Source organism: Mastigoproctus giganteus, chromosome 8 (genome assembly GCF_048544385.1).
Source record: "Mastigoproctus giganteus isolate SK-2022 chromosome 8, ASM4854438v1, whole genome shotgun sequence".
In the NCBI taxonomy this organism is placed as follows: Eukaryota; Metazoa; Arthropoda; class Arachnida; order Uropygi; family Thelyphonidae; genus Mastigoproctus; species Mastigoproctus giganteus.
The window spans coordinates 142461584-142480203 of record NC_143582.1 but is presented as its reverse complement, the minus strand read 5'-3'; the positions used below and the strand labels follow the sequence as shown (position 1 = coordinate 142480203).

Sequence of the window (18620 nt, the reverse complement as noted above, 5' to 3'; positions counted from 1 at the left end):
TGGTCAATAAAGTCCTGAACAGAATCACGATTTAGTGGTGTAGGTGTACGGTTAGAGGTCAAAAACCTGTAGAAGTGCATGGGACATTATTCCATTTTACTTTTTGTAACACAGCAGTTGCCTTACTCACTTTCCGGGAACACAGAAATGCATCGTGTCGTGATTTCTTTATTTTCAATCTGAACAGTGTTATCCTGTATGACCACAATAAAATTCCGTCTTTCCCATATAAGAAGTCCAGTTATACAACTTGCCGCCGATAACAGCTGGCTGTGATGGTTTCCAAAGGGACTATTCAAAAGATCTTCATTGAGCGCAAGCGTGTTACCCTTTATTTTCAAACTAGTTTTAACGAATTCTATTAACAGATTCAAGCAGAAGCTTTCGTCTAGTTAAAAAGGCCTGATATTAATCTATATTTGATGATTATGTGTAAAATATAGTCGAATGGGAGATAAGATATTATAAATGAAACAATAAGCACGATATAACCACTAAATTTGCATTAAACTTTTCTAGAGAGAGTAATTCATTCAATAAATGTACTGTACGAGTACAAATAATTTTCTATAAAAAAAAGAGTTATTAAACAATATTACATCAACAGAACAGCCGTATTATCTTTAATAAAATCAACTAAAATTCAGTTTTCCGATTTATTGTGGCAATGGGCTAAATTCTTCCCTATGCAAGCTGCATATCCTAATGCATGAGCAATGTAAACTTGTTCCTGTACTCCATGAAAGAGATGAGCCATTGGGCCCGTTGCATAGACAGCGACGTCTTCCCCACCATGAGTTTCATATTTCTCTGGAACGGCAGTCTGTTGCTTATAGTCATTTGCTTCTGAAAAAGTAGAATGGAGAGTATTAATGCGATATCCATTTTTATATATATATATATATATATATATATATATATATATATATATATATATATATATATATATATATTACTAATAAATAATTAAAATACTGACATTAAATTTAAATGTATTAGAAACATAAGTTACAATATGAATGATAGGTATTATTTATATTGTTTTTAAAATTATTCATGTCATATTCAACTGCACTCAAATTACAGAGCTCTAGTATGTGACAAACTAGAATCAATATAGCGAACCCGGGGTCCATGAGCAGGGTGTCAGCGGGTACAATGAACTCGGCCACGGTCTAAAAAGGACCCTAAATAAAACGAAGGGTCCCCTCAATTCAGCCAAAGAGAACACTAGGATATTCTTCAATATTCCCGAACTAGGCTCCCCTGAACTGTAAGGTCAGCCCTGCTGGCCTTACAGTTCAGGACAATTATACTCAAGTAATAATCTATCCACTGTATATCTTATAGAGAAAACCTAAAGCCGAATTCAGTATTAGCAAATGTATACTTGAAATGTTTTCAATCGAATTTTTAAATGAAAGTTAAGAGCATATTAATTATGCAGTCACTATACTGTAACTTGATGTTAGGAATAAAGTGATTTTTTTTCTGTTGATTTGTTCAACTGTGTGGATCGAAGCCAACGAGAATTAAAGAGAAGCAGCGCTGCTCTCTCTGTCCTTGTTTGAAAAGAAAGTTAAAATCATTGTTTGTAGATTGAAGTTAAGTAGATCCAGGAGAATACTCAATATTCTACGAGGGGACATCAATAAATATTTATCAACCTAGAAATATTTGAGTTAAGTATTTGCAACTTGGCTAGCAAGGTTATACTTTTCTATATAGCTACACATTTTTCCTCATTGTAGATAAACTCTTTCAGGCCTCTTGAATATAATTTCTCACTTTGAACAGAAAACCCAGATTTCCACTTAATTTGCTCCTCAGTCTTTAATATGCAGATCCGTAATGGTTTCTTCCTTTAGGAGAGAAGAAATCTGAAGGAGAGAGCTGGAGAGAATAACGTGGGCGTTGCAGATTTTCAAACCAACACCTGATTGACAAGACCACTGTCAGAATAGCCTTTTGAGCAAGAGAACTGTCACTTGGGCCGAAATAGCTTCTTAACTTTTCCAGGAGTTTTCTGTAGCACCCCGCAGAATGTTGTTACTTTTTGCCAAGTGATCTGTAAGGATGGTATCTTTCGAGTACCAGAAGACTGGCAACATGACTTATGGTTATCGTGCATATCGCTTTACGCACACCTAAACTGACATGAAAAAAATTTTGACGGTCCTGTACGATGGGCAATCCTTTCCATATACAAGCTAGTTTCATCATATTATCTATCTTATATATAGAAGATATAGATAGATAATATCAAATCTATAAAACTCATTTCTAGTTGAGTGTAAATACCTTTTGACTTCCCTTCGCATATTTCGCCAAATTGGAGCAGCTAAGCTACTTTAACACCCTTTTAATAAAAATTAAGAGGGTATGCATACGATTAGCTGAATTCCGTCAGTTTATTCACGGAGGGAAGACAGAGAAAGAAATCTTTTTATATGATACGAGCAAGAGTTCTAGAAAAGTCTGAGATGATGGATTTTGATACTAACAGTATTTTTATACGAATTAAGGAATATTCAGATTTTTTCTGAGTAGTGGTTTCAGTATCCCCATACGGAACACTGAAACTAAGCGGTTTTGCAAAGGGACGGCACTGGAAATTCAGTTAATTGTACATATGTATTATAGTTTAATTTATTGTTAAAAATATTAATTCTGGTAGGGAAGAGTGGTTTAACTTCCATCCCTTAAAAGAGCAGCAACTGCTTTATGGGACTGTATTCAGAAGTACTATCACAAAGAAGCAGGACACCTCGTCCATTTCTATTTGCCGTTTCCTTATGGCTCCTCTTAAAGTTTTGAGAACAGCAGCATCATCATCTCCAGCAACCGTTTCCTTTTGCCACATGTAGTCCATCAAACGAATTCCTTCTATATCCCAGAAAGATGAATGGCCATAATCTTCTGGTAGATGTTTAAGTCTTGAATTATTTTAGTAAGTGGCGACCAATGGTGTTACCATTGCATGGACTTTTGTTTTCTAATTTTTTTTTTCCCAGATCCCAGTTTCGAATCCAAGTGGATTTTTATCATGCACGTAAGTTATCCTCAAATTTATACCTTGCATTGTTTCTGAAGAGGTGTGAGCGTTCTTCTTGGTCAGTAGGAGAGAGCTGACATTTGACATGAATTATTCACAGAGGAAATACAGACCCCCTGAGAAATATTACATTCTCAAGAATTCGGAGGTACTTTTAAGTCTTCTTGCATAACCAGGTGTTCAATTATTTGTCCCATTTTGATCACTTCTGTTGGCCGTTCAGAGCAGGGAGACATCTCCTATGGATCCTCATTACCATCTAGATTTGTTAGATCATTTTTTTTTTCTGATATTCAAAAGAGTTAGTCACCATGTACGGCTTTCGTATGCTCACGAATAAATTTTGGTTCATTCCCTCTTTTGCCAAGAAATGATGGTTGGCTCGATGCTCCAATTTCGTGATACCTATGTTTTTCTTTGAATTGGGTTCTTTAAATCTATGTTCATCCGTACTTCGTTGTACTGAGCTGGACATGCACAAATAAGATAGACATTTATGAAATACGATAAAAACTATAATTTTATATATCAAGCATATTTATAATCAAGATAGAAAGAGACCCTCGCAGAATTATGAAACCGCATGAACCTGTCCCAAGAAAATATATTCTCACTAATGAATCTCTAATATCCCTCTGTCCTATATAAAACAACAACTAGAAAGAATAATTTTATTTGGTTATTTTTTGTAGTTCACTTCCTTTTGAAGGAGGAAAAAGTCGATTACACTGGATGATGATGCTAGTTTTTCTTAAATGGCCATATTGAGCGAATAATTGATTACATCAGCTGAAATTAACAAAAGACAAGGTGATTACATCGTTTTATGTTACTGTTCTTACAATTCGGAGTTCACTTTGCTCAGATTACTTCGAAGCAAGTTTTCACGTGGATAGAAAATGAGATTTAACGTCCACAAAGAACAAAAAAATATTAACTATAAACAAGGCTTACCCGATTCCTCTTTTGTAATATTTGGTCTCTTCCCTTGAGCTGATATCGCGAATCCTGGACCATTGGTGTACATAAGCGTGGTGTATGGAAAATTGTCTACTGGAGATATACCTGCCAAGCCAAGTATCGAATTACTCCTGTCTGGATACCCGTTAATGGTCATCACGTGGGAATGGTCAGCTGATACCAAGATCAGAGTATCCTCCACGTTTGTCATTTGCACAGCGGCCTCTACAGCATCTGCCATGCTTAAAGTTTCCTCTAAAGCTCTCTTGGCATTTGTGCTGTGATGAGCGTGATCTATTCTCCCACCTAATAAAAGCAAAATACATTTCTGCATGATACAAACGGAGGAAAATTAAAATATTATGAAGGCTAGTCATTTTATAACTTCTAGATATTCAATATTACCATTTCATGCTTTATACTTCAATATTAAATACTTTTATTTCTAATACTTTGCAACTTTAATTCATACAATTAAAATTTCAGATCAATTTATTGCAAAATTCCCAGGTTCAAGAAAAGTAGAAGTTTTATTTTAGAAAAATAAAAAAATGTTATGTTATTTAGGAATGAAAATGAATGATACTTTACCTTCTACAAATAAGAAGAATCCTTTTCCATTCTTTTGCAGCATTTTGATTGCTTTTTCTGTCATTTGTTTCAAAGATGGTTCTCCGTTTGGGCTCTTGTCTCTATCAATTTCGTACTGCATGTGACTGTAGTCAAATAGACCTAAACAGCAGTGAATAACAGTTTAATTTACAAAATGAAATACAGCGTAAACTAGGGCTTACTTAATAATTAATAAAGTATAAATAAAGAAAAGTAACACTCAGTTGCCCCTGGACCATTATTAACACAAGGAGGCACCAAGAGCAGAATCTCATTTTGCTGCGTTCAGATTGTGCCTGAATTACATCAGAAATTTTCCGACACAAGTGCTAAGAGACTAGCAACAAGTTCAGAGGGCAGAGAGGAGCGAATTCTTTGAGTCATTTGCTCCGTTGTGTTTAATGAATTATGGGCGAGGAACTATTTTAAATTGACGCACATTTAAAATTAATTCGCAGAGGGTGGGGAACGACTCCAATTCTTGAACTAGTACTCAGAGATAACTAATAAAAGAATGAAAAATCATACCTGCGACTGTTGTTGCAAAGAATCAAACTTATGCTAATTTTTATATATTCCATGAAAACCAATCCTTCAAATTATGGGCATGAGGATGAACAGTTAACTCCAATGCTTCTTAGGAGTTGTTAGGCAACGCGTCTGTGTTTACTAATGTTCCTAGGCAAATTTAGTATTTTCTTAGATAAATAGCTATAGCTTTCTCACTATTCATAAAAAAAAAAAAAAAAAAAAAAAAAAAAAACTAGAGGGTACTTTTTCTCGTTAGTATTTCATCTACGGAAATTTTTCATTTCTATAAAATCTACTTAAGAAGCGACTAATTTCGTTGCTAGTTGTACTAAGCTTGACCAGCGTATTCTTTCTTTAATTATCATATAATAAACTCTCAGAATGACTTCCTAATTCCACCTCCAAAGGGGAATAATGTAATTCCAAACCTCTATCTCATCAAACGCTTTATTAAGAACCCATTAGGATTACCAGTGGTTTAGGAAGACATCAGAAGCGAGAATAGAGAGAAAGAAAGAACAATTATTTAAGTAACAGTCCATATAAAAATAAGTTCTACATTTTTGCATTATCAGTAGCATATTATGCATGAAAGAAAGCTTATAAAGTATCGGCAAAATAAAACTAAAAAAAACGACGCTTCCCATTTCAACTATTCATTCTCGTCAATAGTTTGTTCAGTTCTTCCTAGATTTTATTTAAGCTATCAATTTCAACAACAGATGGCGGTGTCTTCCGGCAATCAACCACCCGTTGGTTAAAGAAAACTTCTGCACATCTACAATTCTGCAACCTCACTTTTAATTTATGCTCCCTCATGTGTGTGGTCCGAGCAAGACGAAGAATCCCATCAGCATTGGGCTTGCTCAGTCTATTAAACACCTCAGTCAGATCACCTAGCATGGGACTAGATGCTGCAATTTGCAGAACTTAAGCCTTTCTTGCTAAGAGCACCCCTTTGTTCCCCTCACCAATTTTGTTACCCTTATCCACATCCTTCTTAAAATGAGGCCTATATGCAGTACTCAAGATGGAACCTGACCACTGCCTTATACAAAAACCAAACTTATATTAGGGTCACTAGGTAATTTCTTACATATACCCATGTGTATTGGGTCTGTAAATTGCATGTATTCTCTGGTCGATTGGCTGGACGAAAAAAAAAAAAAAACCTTGCTATCTATGCCCGAGGCCGACTAACTCAGCCACGGAGTAAAATAAAAAAAAAAAACCATTAGAGTTCCTCACTTCATCGACGGGATTCGAACGCGGGCCTTTTCCATTCTGTGTGGGGAGGACGGTTACGATACCACTGTGCTACACCAGAGCAGACACTGCCTTGTACAATGAGATAATTACCTCCTTATCACTGGGACAAATGACCCGCCTCCACGTGGCTAGGGTGTTGCCTTCGTTCTGATCGCCGGTACTTTGGTAGCAAAGTGAACAGGCATACAATACTACACATCTCTCTCACGACATCCACTAACATTAAATGTAGTTGACATTTACTGTGAAAAAAATGAAAGATTCATCTTAGCTTTTATATTTTCCTTGCGAAATTATTTCATAATCAAGAATGATAAAATGCGTCAGAAGACTGATTGAGCGCCAGAGCAACTAAGGCTATGAGATACAAGTCTTTTTTATACTATACAGATTTAAGGTCCAGGTTGAGCCGAGATATATCTATCTGGAACACATGGCATTCGTTATATACAGGGAGACTTCAATAGTAGACCTTGACGTGCGGTTGACAGAGAACAAATGAAATGGGAAGACTGCCTGTAACTATTAACCAGAAACAGATTTTTTGACGTTAAAAACGTTTTTACTGGATTTATTCCAAAAATTTTGGAACGAAAAACCGTAACGGAAGTGACGTCATCTTCAACCTCCGCCAGAAGTGAATTATTGTAATTTGTATTGTTGCAATCATACTTGTATGATGGCAACAATAATTTATCTTCTACTGGACCAAATTTAATTAAATTTTGCAGGGAGCTTCATCTTAGCTCTATACTAAAGGAAAAAAAAACTTTCAAACCTCTGAAAATTGCAGTAGTTTTTCCATGATAGTGGAAAATATCAACAGACTGAATGTAATTTTTTTTCTCTTTACAATTAAACTCTGAAGCTGGAAAAGAGTTGTGCACATTTATGAAACCATTCAACTTGGATATGTCATCAGATCTTTCGATAAATACTGTAATGGAACAACTGTAGAATTTTAGTTGTGAACTCTTCGATGTAAAAATTATATATCCTACTTTAGTCATCACGTTCAGTAACCGATATGTGATTATTATTAATAAAATAATAAGCATTATTATTATCCATGAATTTTTATTAATATTTGAAAATTAAGACGTTTTTAACGCTTGCGGACGACGTTTAAATGTAAAGCACGTTACATATGCTAGCGGCAGGACATTATGAACCTGGTACAGAATATATATATATATATATATATATATATATTTTAAAAAATAACTTGACTCTGGGCTAGTCTGCTTTACTCCAACGGGGTAAAAAAAAAAAAAAAAACAAAACTGCTTGGGGCTCGCACAAGGGAGTATCACCTGGTAGCAAAACGAACAGTCATAGAACACTACACACCCTCACCAGGTCTCCCACTCCTGGGTTTTTCCACCCAGATCTGGGTTTTTTGATTGTCATCTGGGTTGATAGGTTTTTTTCACAAAAATATCTCAGTATCTGGGTTTTTTCGGTAATTTTTAATTTTAAGTCAAAATTTATTTTTATTTCTTGTAAATACAATAAAATTTAATACGTTTAATAACAGTTTACAATTTTCTTAATTTTATAATCTAATCATAATTTGTAATATCTCAAGTACTTGTACAAAATACTACAAATGTAAAATGATTTCAAAGTTTTCGCAGGGTTCTACACTATGAAATTACGCTTACATGTTCATACATGTAAGCATACATGATCGTGCTACTAATGTATGCGCAGCTATTGAGCAGGTGGAAGGCGGTCTTTACTGCACAGTCTTTTGTGATCGTTCGTGGTATTATTGCATTATTTGGTGTGATTTTTATATTTATGCGTGTACTACATACAGTGATATAATAAATTTAAATTGTAGTGACTATTTCTATTTTATGTTAATGGATTAGTGATTTATTTTTTATTTTATAGAACATTTTAAATAAGATAATTGCTAATTAGCCATTCCCACAAATTGCCCACAATGTCTGAAACTTGTTCCCCACAGAGAAAGATGAGTAAACTGTGGTATACTCAAAATTTTAGAAATTAATGGTTAGAAGATCTGCAATTAAAGGATTGGTTGAAAGAAGACAGTAATGAAAAAGGTGCCTCTTACTGTATTTGTTGTGATATGAAATTAAAGAATGCCAATAAATCGATGTTACTAGCGCATAAAAATATAGTTAAACATAAAAAAAAGTGCAAATATAGTGAAACTTCCCTTTAACGGACAGCCATGGGGAATGAAAATGCGGCCGTTAGAGAGAGGTGTCCGCTAACCAGAAGTCTGAGGGAGAAAAAAAAAAGAAAGAAAGAAAAATCGTTAAACGTTTAATGTAAAATTAAATTAAATTATATACAGATTTTGCAGAATATTTTTGTAAATAATATACATACAATTGTGCTATGCATATTATGACTTTATCTTAAGCAAAATACATAGAGTAATCACTTATTTTCTTCTGCACCTTCTTCCGGCTGATATTTTGTTTTCAACATTTGTTTGGAGTGAAGAAACCATCGAAAGTCCTTCAGTATCTTCTTCAGCGGCGAAAATCATTTTTAAACGATTGATTTGTATGAGCGCTTCTTCTATTTTCATCGGTGGTTCGTCGTTAATGTTCTTCGACATAATGACCTCCTTCCATTTCTTCATCCTCATGAGGAACTTCTTGAAAAATATCGATGATAATGTCGTTGATATCTAGAGCACCATCTTCTGTAGTGAGGTTCGAGTCTATATCTTTGTAGCCAGGGTCACTTGTAGCTGAAGTATCGTACATTATCAATAGATGTTGAAGTTCTTGTTGTTCTTGGTGCTCCACATTGCTGTTCACAACTTCAATTTTTGGGTTTGAGAAGCCAGACTTTACAAAACAGTTCGTTTTCTAATTGCATTTGCTGAAGAGGAAATCCATTGAATCGCATCTAGGATGGATTTTCTTTGCAAGGTCACTCGCACATGTTACATCGTTCATGTTTGCAATGAGATGTCTTAAAACACGTTTTCTGTAGTGAAGTTTAAAATTTTTTATTATCCCTTGATCCAAGGGCTGACACTCTGCAGATGTGTTTTGTGGCAGAAAAACGATTTGAATGTTGACAATTCAATGTGCGGGTGAGATGCAGCATTATCCATGAAAAGAATAATTTTTCTGTTTTGACGAATCATGTTTTGGTTAAAGTGACTTATCCATTCGCTCATGATATCTCGTGTCATCCACGCTTTTTTATTAGACTTCCAATCAACATTCAAAAGATTGAACTTTATGCCCTTGAAACAACGAGGATTTTGTGGTTTTCCTATAACAAGAGGTTGTTCAAAGTCTCCCAGCATATTTGTACACAATAGTACAGTCAAGCGTTCCTTAGAAATTTTTCCGCCCTGGCACTTTTCGTTTTTTAGACTCATTGTTTTTTCAGGAAGAGCTTTAAAAAACAACCCTGTTTCTTCACAGTTGTAAATATCCTTAGCTTCAAAATCACGACATAACTCTTCCAGTTTAACGGTCCACTCTGTTACAACCCCAGTATCAACAGAAAACCACTTACGGTTTTCCAAGAAATTTTATGCCGAGTTTTGAACTTGTCTAACCATCCCACAGAAGCTTTGAACTCATTTACTCCCATAGATTTCGCAACCTCCAAAGCCTTTTCCCTAATAATAGGCCCATTAATGGGAATTTTTTTAGCACGTTCGCGACAAAACCACTCATACTTAACATTGTCAATTTGAAGTCCAACAGTTTTCGGAAATGGTTTTTGAACCTGATCATTTCCGTGTTGCCAAAATTGTTTGAGCAGTTCATTTTTTTCTTTAGGATGTCGCTTACCTGCGCCTTCCCGATTTTGAATTTTGCAGCGAGATTGCGAGCACTTTTTTTTTGCCGATCATACGCATTAATGAGTTCGACTTTATCTTTTAAAGTAAAATGTTTACGAGAAGACATTGTGCACTTCACACGACACTGAACAAAACTGAAAACTGAAACTCAAAAGACGAAAGGCCGACCAAATTCACCCCGCCCCCTGCACACACCGAATTCATCAGAAGTTTTACACGTGCCTTAAAAATTCTTGAAAAACCGTTTACAACCGCGACGTAAACCTTGATAAAATTCAGAGAATCGGAAATAGAAAATAGATTGAGGCAATATGTGGAAGAAAAGTTCCTAGAAAAAGGGCCGTGAGCTCTCCCGCAGTCCGTTATGGGGAGATCAAATTAAGTGCTAATCTAAACGAAACAGTGCAGATTGCCTGTCCGCGTCCGTTACAGAGAATCTCCGCTAGACAGAAGCTGCAAACACGTTAAAACCAATGGAGGCGACTTGGGGAATTTTAAAATGTCCGTTGTAGAGAGATGTCCATTAGGAGAAGTTTCACTGTATTGCTAAGACAAGTTCAACGTTAGACACGTTCTTCACAAAACGTAAACCTACGGAGAATGAAGAAGTAGCAAAGGCAGAGTTAACAATTGCTGCACTCATTTCTGAGCATAATGTTCCATTTGCGCAATGTGATCACCTTATAGAAGCATTTCATAACAGCAATATTGCAAAACAAGTTCAGATGAAGGCGACTAAAGTCTCCTTTAATCCAAAAATATACATTTCTAACATATGCAGAAACAACAAGTTTTCAATGATAATAGATGAAAGTACAGATTTATCTTTATCACAAGTTCTAGCTGTTGTTGTTAGATATTTTGATATTCAAAAACTTGATGTTATAGATGTGTTACTTGACACTGTGTTGAAAATGGTATTTCAGAAGGGCTTTATCAAGCTGTAAAAGATCTTTTCATAGAAAAAAAACATTCAAATAAGTAATCTCGTTGGCTTTGATAGTGATAATTGTGCCACTATGATGAGTACTAAGAGTGGGTTCCAGCCATTGCTAAAAAAGGATGTACCATCAGTATTTATAATGGGATGTGTTTGCCATTCTTTTGCATTATGTGCTAGTCATTCAGTCATGGTACTACCATCATATCTAGAAATATTTATAAAAGATATCTCTTGTTATTTTTCCCGTAGTAGTAAAAGATTAAACGAGTTCAAAATGATTCAAGATGTTGTAGAGACTGCTAAGCATAAAATCCCCAAATTAGCACAAACACGTTGGTTATCCCGTGGCAATGTAATAAAAATTATTATTGAGCAGAGGGATGCGTTAATTCTTTATTTTCAGTCTCAATCAAAAATTGATAAAATCGATGGTACAGGGAATATTTACAATACTATGATCACCAAAGGAACTAAGCAAATGTTGTTGTTTTTAGGATATGTACTGGAGAAAATAAACTGCCTGAATATTTAATTTCAATCTGAGCATTTCAGATTGCACTTACTTCATTCAATGGTTTCAATTGAGTATAAAAATATTCTTAGATTTTTGATAAAAGAAGTCATTACTTCGTGCAAGCTGGTTGAAATTGATCCAAGCAATGCAATAAATCATAAGCCCCTGGATAAAATATATTTGGGAGGGCGTTGTATGGCCTTATTAAATTCAACACCACTTGGTGACAGTGAAAGCAGGTTTAAAAATGATTGTTTAAAATTTCTTGTTGAACTTTGTATGGAAATGAGAAAAAGATTTCCTCTAAATGATGGAATTATCGCCAGTCTCAATGTTCTTGACCCAGCAGTGATACATGATTGTGCCAATTCGCCATGCTCAATTTTCCATTTAGCAATGCAGTTCCCTCACCTTGTTTCTGAAGACAAACTAGATCTTCTAGATGATGAATGGAGATCATTTCGTTTAAATCAAGATTTAGATCTCTCTTACAAAACCATCCCTGAGTTTTGGTATCTGTTATGTAATGTAAAATATGGCTTTAATAATTCTAAATATGAGATTTTATCTAGCTTTATGACCAGTCTAATTATTTTACCTCACTCTTCGGCAAGCGTAGAAAGAATCTTCTCCCAAGTAAACCATATAAAAACAAAAGCCACAAACTCCCTTAAACCAGAAACTGTGAAAAATCGACTAATGGCAAAACAGGCGATAAATAGATCTAATCAAAATTGCTATACATGGAAACCTAAATCAGAATTGGAAAAAGAAGTCATACACGGAACTTGTCATAAAAGATACGAAGAACGTTTGAAAAAATGAAAGAACTTCAAAAAATAAATGTGGAGGCAACTGAATGGGATGAAAATTCTGATTACAATTAAATAAAAGATATTTTTGCATGGTAAGTTTTATCTTATTTGTGTTGCTATACTATATGATGAAAACTAGGTTTTTTTGGGTTTATTTAAGTTGCAATCTAAGTTTTTTTTAAATTTGTGAGTGGGAGCCCTGACCCTCACTACACCCGCTGATAAGCTGTATAGAGTTCTCTACCACCACAGGGGCAAATGTGCGGAGTTGAAGGCAATTTCCAGTGCCGCTTTATAAATAATTTCTGTTTATATTCCGGGACGACAAAACGGTCAGAGGAGTTCACAAGATAGACATAATACAAGAAACAGCACCGTATTAAGCAGTCACGGTCTTAAACCCCGGTCACTCAAGGCACGTGTACGTAAGCACCAATGCGCTGACCACTTGGCAACGGCGGCTCTTCCGAAGCTGAATAAAGAACAAAAGATAAATCTTGGTTCTTTATTCGCAGCTAAAAATGCTCTCAAGAACTATTAGTGACTCCTGTGCTTGCTACTTCCGACTACAATTCAGTAGTTGGACTGCAATCTGTCCCTATTTGGTACCAATTCAAAGTACACAAGGTCCATCCTCTACAAAGGCACAGGAAATGAAGGGATTTCCAAGAAAGCTGGCTGGAACCGCTTTCTTTAATAAATAAAAAATGTGGTTTCCTAATGACAACCTCTTAGTCCAGTTTTTTGTAACTGCACTGTCATTCATTCATCATCAGCCATTTTCAATCCACTGCAGGATGAAGGCCTCTCCAGCAACTTTCCAGTTCCTTCTGTTTTGAGCACTGGCCATCCATTTACTACGCAAAAACTGATGAATTTCATCTATCCATCTCCGCCTTTGTCTTCAAGGTTTTATTCTAGCTTCTCTTGGGTACCATTCTGTTATTTTCTTAGTCCATCTGTCATCATGTCTTCGAGCTATGTGTCGTGCCAAAGACCATTTTAGTTCTTTAGTTTTGATAAGAATGTCCTTTACTTGAGTTTGCTGCTTAATCCACGTGTTTCTCTTCTTATCTAACAGTCTGATTCCCAATATAATTCGTTCCATTCTTCGCTGTGTAGTTCTCAGCTTCTCTTCCATTCTTTTGGTGAGTGCCCAAGTTTCACTTCCATGTCATGGTGGGGAGTATACATTGGTTCATTATTTTACGTTTCAGACAAACTGGGATATTGCTCTTCAGTATGTGACTATATTTCCTGAATGCTATCCGTCCAAAATTTATTCGTCTCTTGACTTCCAGCCATTTATCATTATTACGGCTAATAACTTGTCCCAGATAAATATGACTCCACCTTTTCAATTACTGCTCCTTCAATCATTATGTCCCTTTTTGTAGCATACTTGTTAATCATTACTTTTGTTTTAGCCATATTCATCTTTAGTCGGAAATCCTTACTAACTCTGCATAACTGATTAAGATTTTCCTCTAATTATTTGGGATCGTGGATTATGACCACAGTGTCATCCTTCATTACTCATTTTTATTCTGTTTATATGCGTTAATAAATAACGCTTCTTATCATGTAAAAGCCATAGGTCACTTTACACAAGCTTGCTCTAATTTCTTTTGTAAAATAAAGATTGATTTGATGCACAAGTTACCATCCTTGCAAGCAAGTATTCCACTATCTAAATGAACTTCCTTCTAAAGTACTTTCCAAATATAAATTGCTCCTCAGCCTGATGGTTAAGATCTAACTGCAAGCTTTAAATTTGGAACATTACATGAGTAACAACTTTTAACATTTTTGATAATCCGGTCCTGCTGACGCAGAGTTATTACAGCAGAATAATTCACGTTTTGCTTTGTGTTATCACACTGTTAATAGCAGAATTAATTTGATTTGTTCGGCAATCAGAAACAACTGGATGGAATAATTATGTACCTGATGACCTTGTAGGAAAATCAAATTAACTGAGCTATTGGACAATATCCGCGAGAAGTTGAAAATGGCGATTTGAGAAATAACAATGAAGTGAAATGCATAATAATAATAAATAAAATAATTCAGCACATTTAACTTTCAGTAAGCCGAGGCTTAGCATGATAAAACTGCATCTCGTACTAAGGTTGCCAAATTCCCTTTGATTACATAGCAACTGTACTGTTACAAGAATATTTTCGTGATCGCAAGAACTGTAATTGTGTGGCACACACTAAGGAAGCATTTATAATAAAATAATATTGATAAATTACCAACGTGTAACGGTGTACTAAGCCGAAATTTCTCTTCACACAACAGAAATAACTCAGAAAAAGCGAAGTGGTCCAATTTTGCATTTCACGATGCACTGACTATAGAAATGCTTTCAGAATTAATTTTTATAGGTGTTAAATCTCGTACATTGCGATACGCTTGAGAGCAGTCAAATCATGCCAACCTGAACTAATAGATATAAATGGAGAAGGAAAAAATAAGATATGACGAGAGATAAGATATGCATCGTTGATGACATGCTTGTCTCTCAGATAGACATACAATTTAGTACAGTTTATAAGTCCCTTATTATAGTCTTGTCATTCTAAAAATCGTAGCAGAAAGACGATATAATGGATGTAAATGGAATAAAGAAAAACTTAACGTAAACGAGATTATAATGTACAATATTGCGCAACTTGTTCATACGATTTAAAGTGATATACTGAAATTCTGGTGCCAAATCATTTACTACTAAATTACGAACTTCGATGAAAGTAGACAAACCAGAGCTTTGAGTATGTACTCGTTTTTCTGCTATCAGTACCATCACTAGTAAGCTTATTTAAGAGGGGAAGTTCAGAGAAAATAACATTTTTGTAGACCCAATCGGGTCAATAACAATATACCACTTTTGTGTTAATCTTTATTTTCTTTGTATCGCGCATTATTTCTTTCACAAACTTCTGTATGATAACGATAGAATGGATTATGTTCAACACAATCCTTAATACAACAGGAAGCCATTGTACAAACATTTTTATTCTGCTAGAACTTACTTACCAAGCCGTAATTCGACATCCTCTCAAATTTAAGCCTCAAAAATACGAGAAACCAAATGAAATCATCACGAGGTGATGCTGTTCAGCGCTTTCACTCCATTTTGAGAGAGACGTTAAATTGAACAGACCATACCACTTGTAATTTTATGTTACGACTTTCATAAGGGTAGCTTAACCTTATTCCTTTTCAAGGAAAGTTCGGGGGTCTTAATTTTCCCAGGCTTTCTTGTAACGATCCGCTACTGATTCGTGAAGAATTTGTAAAGAGAATTCCTAGCTTTTAAGTCCAATGACCCAACAAGTATCTCGTTGAGAAATGGTTAATTTCTACCCACCAATTTTAAGGATATTGCCAAAAGTGATTAATATGAGCAAATTTTCCTCAATTGAAGCGAATTAAAATACTCACTAATTCGTCAAACTTACAGAAATAACCTTTAGAATTAGTAGAACTCTTCTCTGATTGAAGAAATCACAATTGTATAGCAATTCAGGAAGTTTCAGTTTTATTTGAAGCTATATGAAGGCAACTTTTTTTTTTTTTTTTTTTTTACAGAACGGTTATTAACTACTTAAAAGCAGTTGGAAATTTCATATTTTAAGGGAAAAATGCTATATTCTTATGTTGTAAAAGCTTTTAATCTAGTTTACCTAAGAGAAAGTCTTTATGAAGATCTACGTCACTCAGCTCCTTTTCGGTCCTGACGAATTGGTAAGTGAAGTTGCGGTCATATTTGTCTTTTGTCCACGATGATACGAGATCAAGATCATCTTTTCTCAATCCACTTTTGTTGGCTATTTCATCTTTTAATGTAGTAGGGAGAAAGTGTTTTCTGCCGCCACCAAGAATTACCTAGAGCAAGAAAGAAAGTTTGGAGATTGCAAGACAAGAATTGAGACCTAGACAATGCCTAAGCTGTGTTATTAACATTTCAGCAACTGAATAAATAGATCAGAATAAAAATGCATTTTATCATTGAGTATAATAATGAAAGTAGTCATCGCACATTGAATAAATTAGATTATACCTAGGTTACATACGTACAAATAATAATATGCTATATTAACAATAAGGAAACTAATCATATTACTAATTAGGTAAAAAAAACCCCGAAGTATTCCACAATGCTCGGATAATTCTCGGGGATGAGATTATAAAAACGCCAAGCACGAAAGGTATTAGAACCTATTATTTAGTACGTGCGTGGGTTGAAGGTTCAGAAGACGCATTTTAACATAAGACTTTAATTTCTGTAGACTGCACTTTTCAGGAAATACATATGAAGGGAGATTGTTCCAGAAACGGAAGTCGAAGGAATACATGAAGAAGGAAAATTGGTCCTGTGAGTTTTAAGTTGGACAGCAAATGGATGCCGACTGGTTGCGGCACGTGTTCAGAGTGGTATGGAAAAGAGATTAGGAATTGTAGAAGACAGTTCAGAAGAACAGCGCCCATGGAAGAATCTATAGAAAAGACATGCAGAACAGAACGTCTATGAGATAGTGGACGGACTTAGAGATGGAACAATATTCCCTGGTAGGGCTGATTTCAGGTTTGTACAGAGTGAGTAGCTGTTTTGAAGGAAAGTAACGCCGACAGCGAAAGAAAAAAAAAAACAGTTTAGATGAACAAGAAGCAATATTAGTGATATTTTTACGTCACGAGAGATTGGATATCAGGGTAATCAAAAATAGAGATGTGACCTTGTATAGAAACCAGAATGTCATCAAATATAAGCACAGCAACAAAAACGTTTTTGCGACATAACAGGCCTGAGTTTTACATGGATTGAAATCAACTAAGTTATTTTTCCCATTAGAGAATTACCTGGAGATGAACGTTTAAGGAATTCGTAGTGGATATTCGAGAAGTTGAAGCCGTTTGTGCAGGGCAAGGTTTCTCAAACTGTAAGGTGGAATACAATGTGCTTTCATCAGCAAAATTTTGGATAGGATTTCCAGTCAATGGGAGAAGGTCATTACAATGCAAGAGGAAAAGCGTGGTAGAAAGAACAGAACCTTGGGGAAACAGCAGCAGCATTAGTGAAGACAGAGCCACCTACCGTCACTTGATGTGAGTAGTTAGAGAAAACTGGATGCCTATTACGAAAAAAAAAAATAAAATGGTTCGGAAACCATTAGATGGAAGCTTTTTCCGAAGACGGTTATGTCAAGCACCATCAAAGGCTTTTGATAGTGTTTGGCATAAAGGGTTTTTTTTTTTTTTTTTTTTTAACTCGAACAGATGCTCGAGTTTCAAACTCTTCCACCGAATTTGCCCACAGGTGAGTAACATAAGCGAGTATGTCAGCAGTGAATTGATACTGATGGAATCCATGCTGGCAGTTATTGATCATGTGGAAGGATTCTAGATGGTTTAGGAGTGATTAATAAATTTCTCCATTACTTTAGTAAGATTATAATTGAAATGGGACGATAATTGAGTAGGAGTGATGTTACCCTTTTTAGGAACTGGCTAGATATGAGCAAATTTCCAAGATGAAGGGGGAAAAACACCAATGGAATAAGAAAGTGTAAAAATGAGAAATAGAACAGGAGTAAGCTCAGAAGCATAGGTTTTCAGAACAAGTAGAGAAATACCATCAGGATCTGGTACTTTCTTGGTATCAAACTGGACAAAATTCTTCTGACATCATTTTGAAGTAAGACCACAAGATGCATTGAATGGAGTGTTCTGAAAATAGGAGGTGGTTTACCTACAGCCAATAACTTCGGAAAGAGACCTAAATGATGGACTATCATTTGGACAAGAAGCAAGTTTTCTACTTTTAGCCTGTTCAAAATGTACTGTCGAACTGTAAAATTCATTGATTACTAACTGCTCTATAACTGATGCGAGTTTTTGTGTAGATTTGGATGCAAGCCAATTGCGATATGCAACGTTATCTTGAAGAGACTTAGCACATTTATCGGAAAACCAAGGTTTAGATAAAGGACGAGATTTGAGTGTGGAATAGTATTTCACCCTTACAGCAATAATTTCACTGACATGATATGAGCAAATATTGACATAGGATTTAAAGCAGTAATCCAACCAAGGTAAAG

The 18620-nt window shown here is 35.3% G+C and overlaps 1 protein-coding gene across 1 annotated transcript in view; it reads right to left on the bottom strand.

Moving 5' to 3' along the window:
• Positions 1 to 595: 595 nt before the first annotated feature.
• The window catches only part of LOC150081867 (alkaline phosphatase, tissue-nonspecific isozyme-like), a 43330-nt gene continuing 25305 nt past the window's right edge, over positions 596 to 18620 (bottom strand). The window contains exons 5-8 of the mRNA XM_090378950.1: positions 16206 to 16407; positions 4607 to 4747; positions 4010 to 4321; positions 596 to 846 (exon numbers count right to left, since the gene is read on the bottom strand). Coding sequence (XP_090235076.1) covers positions 644 to 846; positions 4010 to 4321; positions 4607 to 4747; positions 16206 to 16407 — 858 coding nt within the window. The 3' untranslated portion in view covers positions 596 to 643. The remainder of the gene's footprint in view (positions 847 to 4009; positions 4322 to 4606; positions 4748 to 16205; positions 16408 to 18620) is intronic.